General features: G+C 36.2%; 2 protein-coding genes across 2 annotated transcripts in view; one reads left to right on the top strand and one right to left on the bottom strand.

Moving 5' to 3' along the window:
* Positions 1-2110: 2110 nt before the first annotated feature.
* LOC137391081 (epoxide hydrolase 4-like) lies at positions 2111-7948 on the bottom strand. The gene is made up of 6 exons (XM_068077432.1): positions 7700-7948; positions 7335-7459; positions 6247-6359; positions 5410-5572; positions 3459-3622; positions 2111-3082 (listed from the first exon to the last, which is right to left on the bottom strand). Exons 1-6 carry the CDS (start codon positions 7931-7933, stop codon positions 2706-2708), a joined length of 1176 nt encoding a protein of 391 aa, XP_067933533.1. The 5' UTR covers positions 7934-7948; the 3' UTR covers positions 2111-2705.
* A 348-nt stretch (positions 7949-8296) lies between these two features.
* The window catches only part of LOC137391713 (transportin-1-like), a 24078-nt gene continuing 14246 nt past the window's right edge, over positions 8297-18128 (top strand). The window contains exons 1-8 of the mRNA XM_068078245.1: positions 8297-8429; positions 9223-9298; positions 10516-10772; positions 11012-11145; positions 11279-11360; positions 11914-12036; positions 12464-12643; positions 16939-17075. Coding sequence (XP_067934346.1) covers positions 8322-8429; positions 9223-9298; positions 10516-10772; positions 11012-11145; positions 11279-11360; positions 11914-12036; positions 12464-12643; positions 16939-17075 — 1097 coding nt within the window. The 5' untranslated portion in view covers positions 8297-8321. The remainder of the gene's footprint in view (positions 8430-9222; positions 9299-10515; positions 10773-11011; positions 11146-11278; positions 11361-11913; positions 12037-12463; positions 12644-16938; positions 17076-18128) is intronic.

Raw genomic sequence — 18128 nt, 5'->3', positions numbered from 1 at the left:
TGAGCTGTGCTTTTGCTTCATTTATCGGAGGCAGTGTTCAATATGTTCAATATGTTCAATATGTTCAATATGTTCAATATGTGAAATCTATATATATAAATCTCAGTGTTTGTTTAACATTTGCGTGTCCAATGACAGCGATAAAGTTTTAGGAGTAATAAATCCACTCCATACTGAATGTGAACTCGGAACCTCCAGTTCTGCAGTCAGTCATCCTATTCATTAGACTACGCATTCAACTGGTCATATTGAATAACTGTGCACATACTTATGCAGCTGCCACTCTTTAATGCCGATTGGTTAAGATAGCACACTTCAGTTAGCACACTTAAAGATCATGACTTCGTGAGAGATCATGACGCAATCTTTTCCCTGGCTCAAGTTATCATAACAGCTCTTATTATAGTGAAGATTCAGACTAGCTTAAATTACTCAAGTTCATTATGTAAATAAATTTCAGCAATTGAAAACGAATTCTTTATGTAAAAGACTTGTTAATTACCTGTGCAATGCCAAGCATTCAGCTGGTATTCATTATATTGAGGTAATGGTGAGAATTCTATAAGATTATATTTTCAGCTCGCATGCACCAATTTCCAAACAGGGTGCTAAAAAGGTGTGCTACATGGCTGTTCATACTCACAGGGCCAAACATAAAAAACAACACTGTAGTTTCTATTTGAGTGTAGAAGGTAGCTATTCCTGACTGTGGTCAGCATTTAATTTACTCCGTGGATGTAAATAACATCCATATTTGGTGATATCCTTTAGCTGCCCCTGTTCACCCGAATACAAGTGTGTGCATCGTTGGCCCACGTGTACTACCTTGGTGGTCTACATAACATTTACTAGAGTAAATAAAATGTTAACTCCCACCGGATGACAAAAGGTTACTTTTCAGTTTTGGTCCACCAACCACTAAAAATACACAAATTACTTTTTTGGAGCTATCGGGGACGAATATTTTGTCATGTTTCCCATTTAAAGTGTTAATTTTTACATTTTGTTCAATGTGAGGAATGACACAATTTAACTTAATGGACAGACAACAAATCTGAGTGTTATAGTACTTTGTAAAGTTTAATGTCTTCAAAAATAGCGAAGCTTTGCAAAACTTGGCCAATAACAAGTTAGTAGTATTAACAAAATGAATGTCTGCATTAATCACTGTATGAACTTACCAAGATTATAGTGCCAAGGTTACCGTGGAAACACAAAAGATTCTACTTTTTGAGCACAAAATGCTTTCACCAGTTATTGGACCGCTGTCGCATGTTACAGATACTTTCATTAGCGAACAGCTTGGTGTATTTGAACACTTTAATGTTTGCCAAGTCTAACAGCGTAGTGTGATTTATTAAGGTCAGCACAAGTGTGACATCACAACTGTTTAGTTTATAATTATAACAAATGTCAATTTGCATATTTTCTGCTCGTAAGTAAGGAATGACTCCATATATAAATAATGGTGTACTTCGTCAGCACACTTTGCGTGCTTGTACTACAGACAATGAATGTTTTAACTTGAAGTGCTTATTCTACATTGAAAAACTAAATATTCAGGCTAAATATCATAAACGAGAATACCCTAGGACACTTATGTATTCGCCTCATCTAACTTTCGCGTTTTCGCGGAGTCATCCTTTCGCGAAAATTTCATGTGCGAGACTAAACTATCATAACGAACGAGCGGAAAGGCGAAATTAAACAGCTTTGTTCATTGATAGTCCAAGAAACAAATGGCAGCAAGCGATCAAATTGCATTATCGATCTCGCCCACACCATTCTACCTGCAGTTCACAATTAAAAACTAGTCCCAAATTGAAATTTTTTTCTTATCGGTGAAGTTGTGAACTGAACCTGAGGAATCTAATTATGTTTGTTCCACTGCATTTATTTTCACATCACTATATTTTCGCACTCATCAGAGCTGCGAAATTAAGTTGAAGTGAATTTTTACGATGTATGCTACTCACGAAACTAAATACTAGCGAAATATAAGTGTCCTAGGGTATATAGACTAGAATATAAACAAGATATAAACAAGAATATAAACAATAAAATCGCATTATTTTTCCACTCGCAGTTCAAAGAGAATAAAAGCGAGTCGCAAGATTTTGGATTCATGTTTATTCGGAAATTACAACTCATCACACTTGTGAAAAATAATTGTAAAAAAGATGGTCTATTTTTGAGTAAAAGAAAGTCCTATTAATGAAAAATATCATGAAAACTTAAACATTTAGCAAATTAGAACTGCACATGGATATGGTGATATATGGGCAGTGAACAAACACACTTTGGCCTCACGCTCTTAAAATTCCTGAAGGTAATAACAAGCAATGAATATACACAAAACATTAGAGCCAAGAAATTGCAGTCCACTTGCATTCAGGTCAAAACCAATAATCAATGAGATGCAAATGTTATGCTTTGAAAGATAGAGACCTAGATAAATTATAAAGCCAAAAGTTATATAGACAAACCTAGTACTCACAAATCCTGGCTTTGAGATAATCATTTTAAGAATTTCGCTGAAGTGATAAAAGCCTAAAAAATTACTAACACGTTTAGGAGCATTATCCTGGAATACCCCTGCAGAGCTAAAGAATCAAGTGTTTGGAATTTCACCCGCATCTCGATCAATTGTGGTATTAAGTGAGATTTAAGAATCAATGTTAAAAAACTTGGCATGTTTCAGCAATCTACAGCTCTATTTCTGGGCTCAGATCTGGTTCAGGTCCTTCCGGGCTTAAACCATAATCTGGGCTGAGGGCTCCAAATGATGGTTCTACATCTAGGCGACCATAAGAACTAGATGAGTTGAGAAACTCCCACATGAGCCTGTTGACTTCCTCAGGGTTATCTTGCTGCACCCAGTGGCTCGCTCCCTCCACATACTCCAACGTAATCAAATCAGAAGCGTTTGCGGACTTAGCTGCGAGCTCGAGGCTAAGAGCCTGGTCTTCAGTTCCCCATATCAGCAACACAGGGCATTCGAGCTTGAACTTTTTGCCCCTGAAATGATCTCTAGACAGCATGTTATTCCTACGGTAGTAGTTGATAGCGCTATTTCTTGCCTCTACAATGGAAACATTGAAATTTAACAATTGCTGGAGAAACGTAATTTCTAGAGTTAAAAGTGAACATATGTATGGCTCATTTTTTTGCAGAACTAATAGCTTTCACATAGGAATTTAAATACGTGCAATGCAGATTTTGCATACAATCTAAAGAGTGCACAAAACGCATGTTCAAATAAAGCTATTGAATCACAAAGAACAAAAATATTTCTGCTAAAAATATTTTTTAAGGTACATGTACAAAATAACTTAATTTGAACAAAAGCAAAACTGTCTTCTCTGTGGATTGTTCATCGCAAGATAAACTTTTTGTAGTCTTCTTATTATTTCATACTTGAAATTTACAATATAAAAACCTCACTTGTGTGAACCTACCCCAGCTGCTTAAGGAATATTTGTAAACCTCCACGTCTTCGTCTGTCAGACGACTTTTATCTGTCACACCCCAAGCGCCACGGAAACAATCATTCATAAATTGAAAATCACAGCATGACATCATAAACTCTGGAAGCCATGGTAGTTGAAAGAAGAACATGTACCTGCAAGATAAATATCTGTTTGAACCAGACTATGCTCTGATACTACCCGCAACAGCGGATATTGTAAGACGGTTGTTTATAATTAAAGTATTGCTTATGCTTTCTTTTTATACAATTGATTTGTGCTTTTCCTGTAATATCCTTTTTTGGAAACCTTTGGAAGCTTATGCCAGGTTGGAAGAGGGTTACTTGCTCTTATGTATGCAAATATAGAGGTTACAGTTTTAGAAGTGTCCAACAGTGAAATATAGTTACAGAAATTAATAGTTTTTTATTTTTTCTTATACTATGTATAAAAATACTCCAAAGGTACATTGCTCTAAATACTCCACATGCAGTGGAAACAGTGAGTGGTTATGAACATGGGTTCCTGCGGATTGAATTATCTGCAGTGACCAATTGAGTAGCTCAATGGTAGTAGGAGACACAAACTACTACTTACATGTACTAATACTTACTATTGCTAAGTTAGCTGCCGGCTAATCACTGTCTATGACCATGGTTGCTAACTCATTTTTTTAAACCTGGCTTTAATACATTCTCACAAAATTTATTTTGAGTTTTTAAGAGCTCCCGTCTTTCGAAGTGATGGAAATCTTTACTATAATAAAAGCTGTATCCATCAGAAGCCAGTTTTTTAAAAACATGACCTACATCGAACAGAATTTGAACCCACGTTTATCAGCTTGATAGACCAATGCTCCAACGACTGAGCTAATCAACCACCTTGCAGCATCAACGAATAATTGTGCAGATATTTATATTACACCTGACGATCTCTCGCGACGCTACGAGCTGCCAGCGTACGAGTATTTATAGTAATAAAAATAGCAAACAGTAAAATAGTAATGATGGTTAGTACAACTGAACAATGTTCAGCACTTTGGATGTTTATTAATAAAAGTAAATTTGAACAACATATCTTTTAAATTTATATTGTATAATGATGAGTAACGCTACAAGACCGAAGCCTGGTAAACAAAGTGTTCATTTTCTGTTCGTTGAATACATTAAAAACAAAAACTGTTACTACGCGTCTATGCTCGCAACTTCAATAGTCAAACGCAGAAAGCAATGCTTAGATTTAGATGCATAAAGTGAACTGTATAAACTAAAGACATTGCATGACTGTGTAATGCATCAGCCATAGCATTACAGCCACACCTGAGTCTCATTAGTCAACACACACTAAGCTAAACTGCTATAATAAACTATATAATATACCAAGTGAAATGTATTAGTCAGCAGATTTTAATTTTCTTTTAAATTGGCAGAAGTTGTGGAGGTTGACAATTTGTTCAACGCAGCTTTATAGTTGATTTGAACAAATTGTCAACCTTCACAACTTCTGCCAATTTAAAATAGCTGTTTGAAACATTGTAGGAAGCTAACAATTTATATGTAGTAATAAACTGCATGCAAATCAATAAATTACGTATATGTGTTAACCAATAAATTACGTATCTGCGTATACGACAGAACATAAAATACTGATGCGTAGCGCGTAATAACCCCTGCCTATACTTAATTTCTGAGTTATTAGCAACAGCAACTAGCAACAATAGAATAATGCTGGAAGTATCACACTCTTCATATGAACTATAAAAACCACAAACACAAAATAATTATTTTACTAGATTAGTAAAATATTATTTTTAGCAAATGTTGTAAACTCAATTTAGCTGACATATTCAAAGGGCATTCATTAGCACCTAGAAGACACACAAGACATTGTTTAGCAAACATTGTTCTTAACGATGATTGATGACAGAGCAACAAATACTCACCAAGACATGCAGTACTGTTTAAAAGTAAAACCTTTCTGGAATCCGACAGCATTAGGAGCATTCATAACGATCACCTGTTCACACTTGTCAGCATGGTTGACAGCAAAGTTCCACGCTAAAGCACCGCCCCAGTCATGAGACACAATGGTTGCACTTTCATAGCCTGTGAATGTTAAAAGACCACAATCTCAATATGCGATCACCAAGGAAACAAACAACTACTATGAACAAAAAAGAACTGATCATCAGTTACAAATGCTGGATAATTTGAATGAACATTGAAACGTTAACAAAAGCAAATGCTAATATTTACTATAATAAGAGCCGTGTCTGCCTGTCCGAAGTCATACTAGAAAAGCAACGAAAAAAATTCTTCAGACAGGAATATATTAGGAATTGCAGGCAACCAAGGTACCACTCGATCGCCTGGCTGCACCATGGAATAATTATGCATATAGTTGTTACACATGATGATATCTCACGATGCAAGTAACTGCAACCATACTAGTCGTTACTATGATGAGAGCTGTGCTCATCCGTCTGTCCGAAATCACGCTTACAGACTAGAAAAAAGATAGCGTTCAACGAGATTCAAACTCTCGAATTTTAGTTTGGTAGACTGACACTACAACCTGTGCCAGGCGAAGCCGTTGCTGTTTTGTCGAAATATTTGTGCAATTACTTAATTACAATCTCTCACAGCGTACCAGACTGCCACGATACTAGCCTTTACATAAAATAAACATTCAAGTTTGTAAGAAAGGGTATCAACTCCACAAGCTATGAAGTAGCATTGCTTAATGACTCACAGTGAAAGAACAAGTAAAATATACTCGCCAAGCTCAATGATGATTTGCGCAATTGTGTCGACTAAAGAAGTAACAGAGTAGAAGTCTTTGTCTGCAGGTTTGTCACTGTCACCATAGCCAGGCAAATCGATAGCAACGACCCTGCAACCATATTTTAGCCTCTATGTGAGTGATTATAATTAAATAAAATAATAAGGCAAATCATAAAATAAAAACAACATAATAGGATACAGTAACAAGATCATGTTGCAAAAAGAAATTCCACATAAAAATCTTAGCACTCTGACAAAAAATAATAAAGATGAAGATTTTAATATATCAGATATTATCAAAGTATTCATTAAAAGCAAAAGGTAATTAAATAATAATGAAAATAAAAAGACATAAAACCGCTTCAAACTATATTTCAATATTTTTTCTGATGTTTTCGCAATATTTGTAACTGTCTTCATAATTTGCAACATCAGTAACTGCTAATCATAACAGAAATACAATATACTATAAAACATTCACGCTAAAAATATAATACATGTACCGTAACAATTTACACTTTACATTCTATTATCCACCAAATCAATAATATATATAATATACATCTCAGCGTTTGTCATTTTTCTGTCATTTGTGTCTCCAGTTATAGTGATAAAATGTAAATAACCAAAAATCTACTTCGCACACGAGCTACCTGCGATACAATGGATTAATCAAGCACATAGTCTTTACATCGGCTAAAATACACGCGCTTGGGCAAATATTATCGGTTACCACTGGCTTAGCTTATTAGCTACTAGATCTGTTAGAGATCATTACGTGTAGCGTAATTATTACCGTATTAAGCGGGCTTCAGATGTTGCTTTTATTATAGTAAAGATTTAGACTAGCTCAAGTTACTAGCTTATCAGATAAGTTGCTCAAATTCATTGGGTCAAAAAACTTGACTAATTGAAAATAAATTTTCTATTCAAAAAACTTTTTTTTATTACCCATGCAACGCCGGGCATGCCGTAGTATTAATTTAAATCAGATTATTTTTGGTAACCAACAGAATCTCAGTGATAGGCTATAAAACCAAACGAATTCTTAACAAACCTTTTAATCTTTTGAGATAGTTCTCACCTGTATTTGCTGGAAAACTCCTTCAATTGATGTCTCCAAGAGTACCAGCACTCGGGAAAACCATGAATGCACAGCATAAGCGGGAGTCCAGATTTACCATTGGCCACGTACTTGATTTTTAATGACTGAAAGACGTTTCGTAGCAATTATCACGTATGCAAGGCTATGAGATCAACCATTGGATGTTGCGTTGCATTGGATGTTGCGTTGCATTGGATGTTGCGATGGACCAACCATTTGTGCCCATAGACAAAGAGTGAGACATAAAGATACATGCTAAAACTTAAATTGAAAAAAATGAAACTATGCAAGCACAGCACAATAACTTTCTAATCAGATGATTAGCATGTTAATTTTACACGTACCCTAACCGAGCAAGCTGACGTTTCACCTCGAAAGTTCAAAGTCAAACTGTCGTGGGTGCCCAGAGAAGGATCTGTTGCACAACTTGGCAGCTGAGATCGATTTTTCTTAACAAACAGCACCTTTGAAAACTTGATAATAGTACTCAACATCATAAGTATTCCACGACATCCCCAAATTGCAATGGAAATGTAGAATATAACCTTCACCAAAATACGTTGCACCGCTGAAGCCATGGTGAAAAGGCGTTACCTTTGATCCGGAAGTGGGTGCCAAGTTCTAAAAAATTAGTTGGAAAGGGTTATCTATGTGCGTTGCGTTTTGCATAGAGTTATAATGGTTGATTAAGTCTATGATTTTCAAATGGCGCTTCGTAGTTTGAACGAAGAAACCAAGGACGATTGCATAATAGAATACTAGTAGACACAAATCGGTTCGGCCCGAATTGTAATAGATATTCCGGTGGAGTTACAAAGGCGACTCTTATCAGTCGATGAAATTTATCCACGATTTATGACGACGAATAATCGTCAGTTGCCGACAAATCCTTCTTGCATCAAAGGCCGGACTAGCTTATTAAGCCCTCTTTAGCGGGAGTCCTTTCACGGAAATTCTCGAACAGCAATGGCTTCCACAGGGTGGTCACCTGAAGAAGAAGGATTAAAACAAATAATTGACTTACTAAAGGAGTCACAATCATCTGACACAAATATTCAGCGACAAGTTCAGCAGGTAAAAAACAATAGCTCTTTTACGCTTTTTTAAACAAGCCATTAATTTTGGCTCGTACTGATTGATTTTCAATGTAAATAACTAATACCACGCATGGAGTACCGAAAACATAGTTTTTAGTTGACCAAATTATCGCAATTGAAACTGTTTTTAATAGTTTAGTGCATCAAAGTTTAGGAGAATAACTGGGTTTCTATCTCATATCTGCAAAACTGGACATATATGCCCATTCAACATGCCGGTCGTTGGTCACAAATTATATTTTCAATTTATCAACCAGCATTGGTTATCGCTCAAGGTTGGATGCTATTGTATATATTTTGGCTTATGGCTGGTGAGTTTTTAGGTTCTGGTTATTTCAGCTGAAGATATCGTTGCTGCGCTCGTAATTTTCACAACTTATGCTGTAACCAGCCATGGTTTTTCGCCTGCTAAACGTTTCGTCGGCATACATTTACAATTACGTTCACATTAATATTATAACATTTTATATAGTAGATATTTAGGTGTTTCACCTTTGAATGGTATGTCTTTCCTTCGTTTCTCGTACCAGCTATTTTTAACATAACTACATGATGGCTGTAATGATTAATTTATCCAAATTCAAAATTCGCTAGTATACTTCATTGCAACAATATTAATTAGGCTCATGTGAATTATGTATTATTCATGTTATTTGTACTAAAAGTGAAGGCTGTTAGTGTAGTGCAGCAACTTAAACTGTGTTGCCATTGTCTTATTTTTTCAATAAGTACATTTCCATTTACTTTGGTAAATGCTTTGTTTGTTTTAGAAACTTGAAGAGCTGAATAAATTTCCCAACTTCAACAACTACTTAATATTTGTATTAACCAAGCTGGTTACGGAAGGTGAGCTATTATATTTGCATAATGTTTTGGATCCTCATTGTGACAAATCAGTCATATCTGAAGATTTATGGTGAACACAATTTCTTTATATGTACACACAAAGTTTTGCTATTAATTGCTATTGACTATCCTGCCAAAAGGTTATTTTTGTGGTGTGTTGAGTGTTTTTCTTCAAATTTACTTTAAACAAATTTCCTTTGCAGCCAAAAATAAATATCTGTATAAAGAATTGAATAAGATAAATCTTGAGATGTGTAGAAATACCTCAAAGTTTGAAATGGTACCCATCAGCGTGTATAGCCATCTTGTTCACAAAGATTAATCATTTAGAAAAAAACATTCTTACTAATCTTCGGTTGGTTGGCTGCCTATTGGAGTGTAGAATAATATGTATACCGTAAGTCCTCATGTTCAAGCCGTGCGGCTTGTGCTCAAAACCAGATGACTCACGAAAGAAAAAATAATCCTCCAACAAGCCGCGCATGCCCACAAACCGTGGCTAATGACTGAGGTTTTGTCGTCCTTGACCCCTTCAGGAGGGAGAGTGTTGAGAAGGGTTTCGCTATACCCCTGTCCTTTTGAATTAGAAATCAGTACATGTGAAAAGAATTTTCTTTTACTTCTAAGTTCGAATTAAAATTCCTAAACCCTTGCATCAAGAACTTACTTGCCATGTCTCAGCTAGATTTTTATTGCGCTGTTAGAGAGCTTCACGTTTATGGAAAGATGCCGGTCAAGAATGAAACGGTTTTAATAACCTATGACCGGTGAGTTAAACATTAGTGATAAATTCGTCTTTTGTCTAAAGTATTCCATAAACATGACCTTGAAAATAAACGAGGTCGCCAAAATCCCGTACATAAAAGTGTATCATGACTGCGATTCTATGGTTATAGCGCGGAACTGAGCAGAGACTGCATTTATTGAGAAGCTGCCCTAAGCCTCACGTAAGTTTTAAAAACTTGGCTTTAGCCGCGGTCTATGACCTTGAACCAGATGCCGCGCCCAATGACAAGCCGCGCGGCTTGAGCATAAGGACTTATGGTAGTTGATTTGGCAGAGACAGCTATTTAAGGTTGGATGCCCTTTCTCTCACCATCAGTGGCCCTTTTTTTCTGAGAATTGCACACCAACCTGTTCACAAGTCAGGCACGTTACATAACATTTCATGTTGATCACGTTTGAAGCATCTGATTAAATATTTCTCTTTTTTGCAGATGAACCAACACGATCACTCAGCGGACTCATTGTAAAAAATAACATCCGTGCTCACTATTCTAAACTTCCCAAAGAAGTTGCAGTATTTATAAAGCAAGAATGTCTAAGCAGTATAGGTGATCCGTCAGCCTTAATTCGAGCCACCATAGGTATTCTCATTACTACGATCACATCGAGGGAAGGTCTGGAGGAATGGCCGGAGCTTCTGCCAACCCTCTGCAATTGTTTAGACTCGACAAACTACCATGTGGTAGAGGTAGGACTGAATTGTTAAGTTTCTTGGAGCAGTTATTGGTTAGTTGTATTATAAAAGTTAGTGCCGGCTCTCAAATAGAATAAATATGTCAACGACTGACTTTCTATAAACGTAAGGGTGGCAATTTTTTGTTAGTTTTTATATGGATAAATGTTTTTTGAGGGTAAATGGGGAAACACGGAAGGGCTATTTTTCTTCCTCTGTATCTACTAGACCCGTGTTGTTACCCTTTGTTACAGGGTGCTTTTGGAGCCTTGCAGAAGATCTGTGAAGATTCTCCAGAGCTCTTGGATTCTAATGTAGTGGATAGGCCATTAAATATACTTATTCCAAAATTTTTACAGTTCTTTAGGCATGATCATGCAAAGATTCGGTAGGTCTTTCGTTTGTTAGTTTCTAGACTAGCTTCCAATTACTATATCAATTGAATGGCTTCACTTGTTCTAAAAGAACAAACTTTGCTGGTAGACATAATAAAAACATAAGGAGATTGTTTGTTTTTGCAGGTCGCATGCACTTGGATGCGTCAATCAGTTCATCATGAGCCGAGCTCCAGCCCTTATGAACAATATTGATAAATTCATTGAGGTGAATATAGAGCTGCAAGTTTTATACTCATTTCTATTCTTTCTTTTCACATTTCGATGGCTGATTAACTCTTTTGTAAGCGTAGCTAACATGCTTCTATCAAAGAGGTAATAGCCCTTATCACAGATTTATATACTGAGAGAAATAGCTTAACTGGACTTATCACTGATGCATGTATCACTGATACCTGTATCGCTGATGTCTGTATCGCTGATGTCTGTATCGCTGATGCTTGTATCGCTGATGTCTGTATCGCTGATGCCTGTATCGCTGATGTCTGTATCGCATACACAATGCCATATTATGGCTATGCATTGTGGGCATTAATTTTAGCTTAACCAACAGGCCTGCGTAACTTTAGGATTGTCATAGTAATCATGTACGTCACAGCGAGTCAGCGCATATGTCTAGCGTATGGGCCTCAATAGCGGGTCTCTGCATCATAGCGGGTCTCGGCATCTTAGCAGGCCTGTGCAATAGATATATACTGATCTTGTTTGCTGGTTGGCTAATGTAATAGTAAGCGGATTAGATAAGAGACGATACGTTGTAGAACTTGTTTGTTCTGGCCGAAGATGATGATGCGGAAGTAACGAAGAATGTCTGTCGGGCTCTAGTGATGCTCGTGGAAGTAAAGATGGACAGACTTTTGCCTCAGATGCCAAACATTGTGCAGGTACATACCTCCGAGTGCTGTCCTCACCTGTGCCTTATATCTCAACAAGCATAGCATGCAACATCTTTCTACTTTCTCTGATCAGCTTGAGCTCATGTATTCACTCACAATGGCACGCTTTATTTGATTAGTACGGTTGATTTTATCATTTCAACCGCCATTCATTTTTGTACAAATGTAGAGGATGTATTATTAGACTTGTTTTGAACTATACTGTTGTGGAGTTTAGTGGATATGCAAATATCTTGATCTCCAAGCTCAAGCTCTCTGCGTTTTATAATTGAGTGTACTTGTAAACTTGGCTCAACTTAAGAGTCATGAATGTATCCTTGACGAATAACACTTGTGTGTGCGGCATTTACCGTTTTGTTATATTGCTTTTTCTCGCCAACACCCTAGGCCTAGATCATTTTGTGCGGTGTTGTAGTTTATGCTTCTGAGAACTCAAGACTCTGATGAGACCATTGCGCTTGAGGCATGTGAATTTTGGCTATCTCTGGCGGAGCAGCCGGTGTGTCGTGAAGTACTCGGCGCTTACATGGATCAGCTTGTTCCCGTGCTGATCAGGGGCATGAAGTACTCAGAACTCGACATCATTCTCCTCAAGGTATGGCTGTTGCTAATCCCTACCTATAGGATATGTTACAGAAGCAGATGCCCATTACAATGGAGGGGCAATTCATTTGTAGTTTGTTTCCATTTATATATTCATTGAATTCTTCTTTGGTTACAGTCAAACTTCGATTTACGACTACTCATACATAGGAAATTTTAAAATTTTGGTGAATATTTGTTTGAACATGCAAAATGATTTTCAGCGTTCAAATTTTTGCAAAATACAGTATGCGCTTCTACAAAGTAAATAATTCGTTCTATGAACATTTACGTTATGAGGATATTACGTTATAAGAACAGTAAAATACATGTAAATTGCCTAATCTGTTCCAAAAAATTTTTTAAACTCACCCTTTTGGGCATTCAAAAAGGAAAAACTTGATGTAACTTTTTTAATGTGTGGGCTGTACGTTAACTGCAGCATTATTATTTTGCATCCACTTTTCTCCTTTTTATTATCAATCTCACTGGTGTTTATAGACCATGATTGTGGTATTTCTATAATAAGTTGATGGAAAGCACACATTTTTGACGTTCATTTGCAACGATGCAAAAAAGTGGGCCTACCTGTTCGTCGTCTATCTGTAACCACAGGTCACGTTTAGCATAAAAGAGAACTTTTGACTATACTCCAACTTGTGACATTCCGATCGGTGGACTGACGCTGTAACACCTGCACCAATCGATCGCCTTTGTGTTTAAGAACAATGCGCAGGCACCTTATTCTCTGTTTTGTTGACCCATCTGGCGATCTAACACAACGAACTAGATTGTTGCGAAAGTTGTATATATAATAGGTGTACATGTAACAACGTTATACGCGCGTCATTTTTTTGCCAAGTACGATGAAGTAGATTAATGTTCAAATCGAATTTGATAACTCGTCTGACTTGGCATTTTATATGGAATTTTTTACGTAGTAGGAAGCAAAAACGTAATATAATTTTTTTACGATATCTGGGTTTTACGTTATAGGAGCATCTACTGTATTCCAATTCCATTTTTACTAGAAATCATAAAATATATGGAAATAATTCAAAATCAAATGTTATAGTAATAGACAAATTGAGTTAGGTCAAATCATACCTCGTGTAAGTTAAAAGTAAGTTACTTCACGTATCTTCATCACTTGTTCAACCACTAAACTTACACTTAGCAAGTCTACATCTCCGTCTCTGTAAGGTAAGAATGGAAACTTTGTGCTTAATACTTTAGTAATTTAATTTTTACATATAATTGATATTACATTATTCTTGTAAGTTTTTTTATAGTTTTATATAGTGAATTTGTTTTAAGTACTTGATTACTTGAAATAGTTATCATTGTTTTTGAGCTTCAAAATGAATCAAACAAAATATTTTTTTATAAAAATTTTTACTTCAGCACATAATTGTTTCACCTTATGACACAAATTCTGGAACGGATTAACTTCATATTTCAAGGTTTTATTTTAACCAGTATGCTTACACACGCAAATTTGTGCATATGCTATCACAACCCCTCAAGCTCACAATAAGTTACTAGATGCTGGTCCAGTCTAGAACCTCTATATTGTGAGACTGGTTGCACCATATTGGTGTTGTTGTAATTGTATGCTGCATCGAACTGTATCAATGTTTGAAACCCATTATGTAATAGACAAATTTTTGTATGCAATTACATGTAAATTGCCTAATCCATTCGAAGATTTTCCCAAACTCACCCCTTTGATCGTTCAAAAATGAAAAAGTCTAGACAACTTTTTAATTTAATGATTTACTGTAACTGTAGTATTATTGGTTTGTAGCGACAACTTCTCCTTTTCTAATCATTTTCACTCGGTTTGTAGTTCATGATTTGAAAGTTAGGATCGCACACCTCTCAGTGTCCTTTTACATCAAGCTTTACTTTTATTCTAGACAGCAAAGTACATGTTGAGAATGAAAAATAATGATAAACGTTTTATACTTCTGCGATAAAGCTAAACAAAAAATATTTTAGCAATAATGAAAGCGATGTCTATCTGTCAGTCTGTCTATTCGTCTCAAGGATTCAAGGTTAGGATAAAGTTTTGACGATACTCCAACCTGTGACATTCAGATTGGTAGATGTCACCCTAAGACCTGCATCAATCGATCGTCTTTTAAGTATATTTGAATAATTCACGGCTACGTATTCTCTGTGTTTTATTGACACAACTACCGGTCTCTCACGGCAAACTAGAATGCCAGGGTACTTGGACATATGATAGAGATATATGTCGTTTTCTCACCCAAGTGGGGCGAAAGCGATATTTTAAGGCTATCTACAGATTCTTGCTATTCAAATCGAAATTCAGAACTTACACCGACTTGACACTTCATGTCATGTTTTTTTATCGTAATACGAAACAAAAACTACATGAATTCTTTACGTTATGTGGAATTTACGTTATAGGAAGTATACATTATAGGAGGTATATGTTATAGGAGATATACGTTATAGGAGGTATACGTTATAGGAGATATACGTTATAGGAGGTATACGTTATTGGAGGTATACATTATAGGAGGTATACGTTATAGAAGGTATACGTTGTAGGAGGTATACGTTATAGGAGGTATATGTACGTTAAAGGAGGTATACATTATATGACGTATACTCTATAGGAGATACACGTTATATGAGGTATACGCTATATGAGGTATACACTATAGGAGCGTCTACTGTATACCTGTAGTATCTAAGTTATGGACTAGTTTGGTTCTAAACAACTGATGGTAAGTCAAAATGGTTGTAAATGGGATCACATTCAAAGTAACTCTTACATTTCAAAAGATTGCGAGGGATGACTTGCTTTTAGAATTTTCTAAAATGAGTATTTTTACATTTAAAATCGCAAAATTCTTATAGTCACATATTTAAAGCTTGTTTCGGTCTCGCATCAGCCAGTCTATCACTAACTGCCATGCAGACTGAGTTTTGTTAGCATAAAATCTATAAGGGTTATAATAGGCTTCATTCATCATCAATGGTGATTTATGTACACTGTCCTTTATCTTATCACATTTGCAATTGCTCTCCCACTAAAACTGTTTTGTTACCAAAAGCACCACGAGGCACGGGCAATAACTGTATGTTTTAACAATTTCTGGTGATAATTCTTTGGTTTGACTTCTTTTTGTTGGTTGTCATGTTGGTCTCTGAAAATGCTAAAGATAGCCAAATAGTTCTTAAAGTTTACTTCTGCTCATTGGGGTTACATTAAAGGTTGACTTGCAATAAAATTCACATTACAGTTATTTGGTATCAAAAGATTCACCATGTCTTACTCTGTTGTGTTGTAGGTGCAAAATATGTGGAAATGTGATTAAAAGCTCATAAACGAAAAGCCGCCATAGATTGGAATCTCTTTATTTTGATGACGTAGCCATGAAATTTGGTTATTGTCTTGTCACATGATGTTCTCACGTGAATTGAAAGGCCAATAAAAAGCTCAATATAAAACTTATTGTAGCATTAGTTTATGACAAACACTTCGGGTTTTACCGAAGACCCCGTATCAAATATAGATCCTCGCTACTTTACAGTTTTGTTTCGGCATTATTCAATCGTCAAGTCGTAATCTGATCATGTGACCCAATACTTCGCAAATAATTTTCGCAGCACTTTTCGATTATCACAGGTGACCAACAGGCTGGTCATGATTATCAGACAATGATATGTACTCCTTCAAACTAAGGCTAAAAAATTAAACGAATTTTTATGATAAGTTATAGGATATCAGTGCCAAAAGTGACAGCATTACGGTGACGATCAAACAGCCACGTAAGAACAATAGACATGGTTTTATTGAATGCGTGAAGTATATTTGTGAAAATATTTCGACCAATAAGGTTGCATAAAAGTGTAAACAGAAACCATCTCTCACAACTACATCACATTTGAGCCGTTTTGGAAAGAGAATCCAAACTACGGCGGTCTCGTGTGGCTGCGATTTTCTGATCGTTTTTGAGCTTTTAAGAGCTTGTAATCACATTTCCACATATTTTGCACCTACAACACAACAGAGTAAGACATGGTGAATCTTTTCATATCAAATAACTGTAATGTGAATTTTGTTGCAAGTCAACCTTTAACATTATACTATTGGTGTACTAGCACTAACATTGTCATATGTGTGTTTCTACCGACTGCATGGTGACCACCAGTTGGATATAAATTTGAAAGCTGTTGTCAAGAAAGTCGGAAGTCAGAAAATTTAGTGGTAGATGATTAGATGGATTGTTATTGTGTCATTCGTATGGTTGAATTGAGTTTTTGTTGTAGGGAGATGTTGAGGATGATCAACACATTGAGGACAAAGAATCGGATATTAAACCCCGCTTCCACCGGGCCAAGTCTCATACTCAGAAACATTCCGATCCTGCTAGCGGAGACGGGACAGCCGGTGAGAGTGATGAAGAGTAAGTCATCTCTTACATAAAGCGCTTACATTTTATGCTGTTTTGTCATGTTCTCCAATCTCTCACCAGAGATTGTAACTGTTTAAATCAGTGGTTCTTAACCTTTTTCAGTGTATTTCCCACTTTGAAAAACCACACTTCGAGATTTCCCCCTCTCTAGCAGCCGAAAATTGTGGTATTTTTGCCACTCTCAGATTGCAGGAGGAGGCTTTTCAGATATCATTTTGCCATACAGTCAAAATGAATCAATTATTAATTGAACTGTGATAGAAATCATATTTTATAGATAGTTTGTCATGATATAGGCCTACCTTTTATTTATGGAAAAATGAAGTTCAAGATAAACACAACAATAGAGTAATTTAATTATCCAATGAGCTGCTTCATACATCACAAGGCTTGGCTTCCGTATTAATACAGTTGTACCCATAATAGAAGCATGTATCTGCACCATGTATGTAGTGAAAATACAGTACAACAGTTATATCCTTGAAATGCTCGTAATCAATATTCTCAATCTGAAGCGTGAGAATTTCCCACCTCAAATCCTCAAATTTCCCACTGGTGGGAAATTTCCCACTGGTTAAAGAATAGAGAAAGCATAATATTATTATGCTTTATTAGTTATCTTGAGGTGTTGACTGATGTTCTAAAAAAAGAATCAAGGAGATTGACCCACTCGAAGCTGAGATATAGCCAACCAAACACAGGTCTACCTAATAAAGAATCAGAGGAAAACCCTTCGAAAATCCCGAAAACTGTGACGTACAAAATCGACTTAATGTGCATGTGCCGGAGTTGCGCACCCTTACCGCCGTTACGTATAATGATTGTTTTGGCTACGAGATGTGAAACGCTTCTCGCGATAGTAAATAATTTACAGACTAGCTCTGGTTTCTCAAGAAAATCAAGCAAACATTGTGTGGTAAAGGCATTTGCCCACAACCCCTCGCCGTGATTTTTCAAAACAGAAGAGCAGATTTTCACTATTGGGCTTCAAATTTTAACTCGATCTTCACGGATATGCTCCGAAGATCATCTGTTCAACGAACG

The sequence above is a fragment of the Watersipora subatra genome, chromosome 3, assembly GCF_963576615.1.
Source record: "Watersipora subatra chromosome 3, tzWatSuba1.1, whole genome shotgun sequence".
In the NCBI taxonomy this organism is placed as follows: domain Eukaryota; kingdom Metazoa; phylum Bryozoa; class Gymnolaemata; order Cheilostomatida; family Watersiporidae; genus Watersipora; species Watersipora subatra.
This window is presented reverse-complemented; position numbering and strand designations above follow the sequence as displayed.

Coding starts and splice junctions, on each gene's coding strand:
- LOC137391081 (XM_068077432.1), bottom strand. CDS start 7,933: ATGGCTTCAGCGGTGCAACGTATTTTGGTGAAGGTTATATTCTACATT. Junction 7,460..7,699: donor CGTCAGCTTGCTCGGTTAGG/GTACGTGTAAAA, acceptor AACGTCTTTCAG/TCATTAAAAATCAAGTACGT. Junction 3,623..5,409: donor AAACAGTACTGCATGTCTTG/GTGAGTATTTGT, acceptor TTTATCTTGCAG/GTACATGTTCTTCTTTCAAC.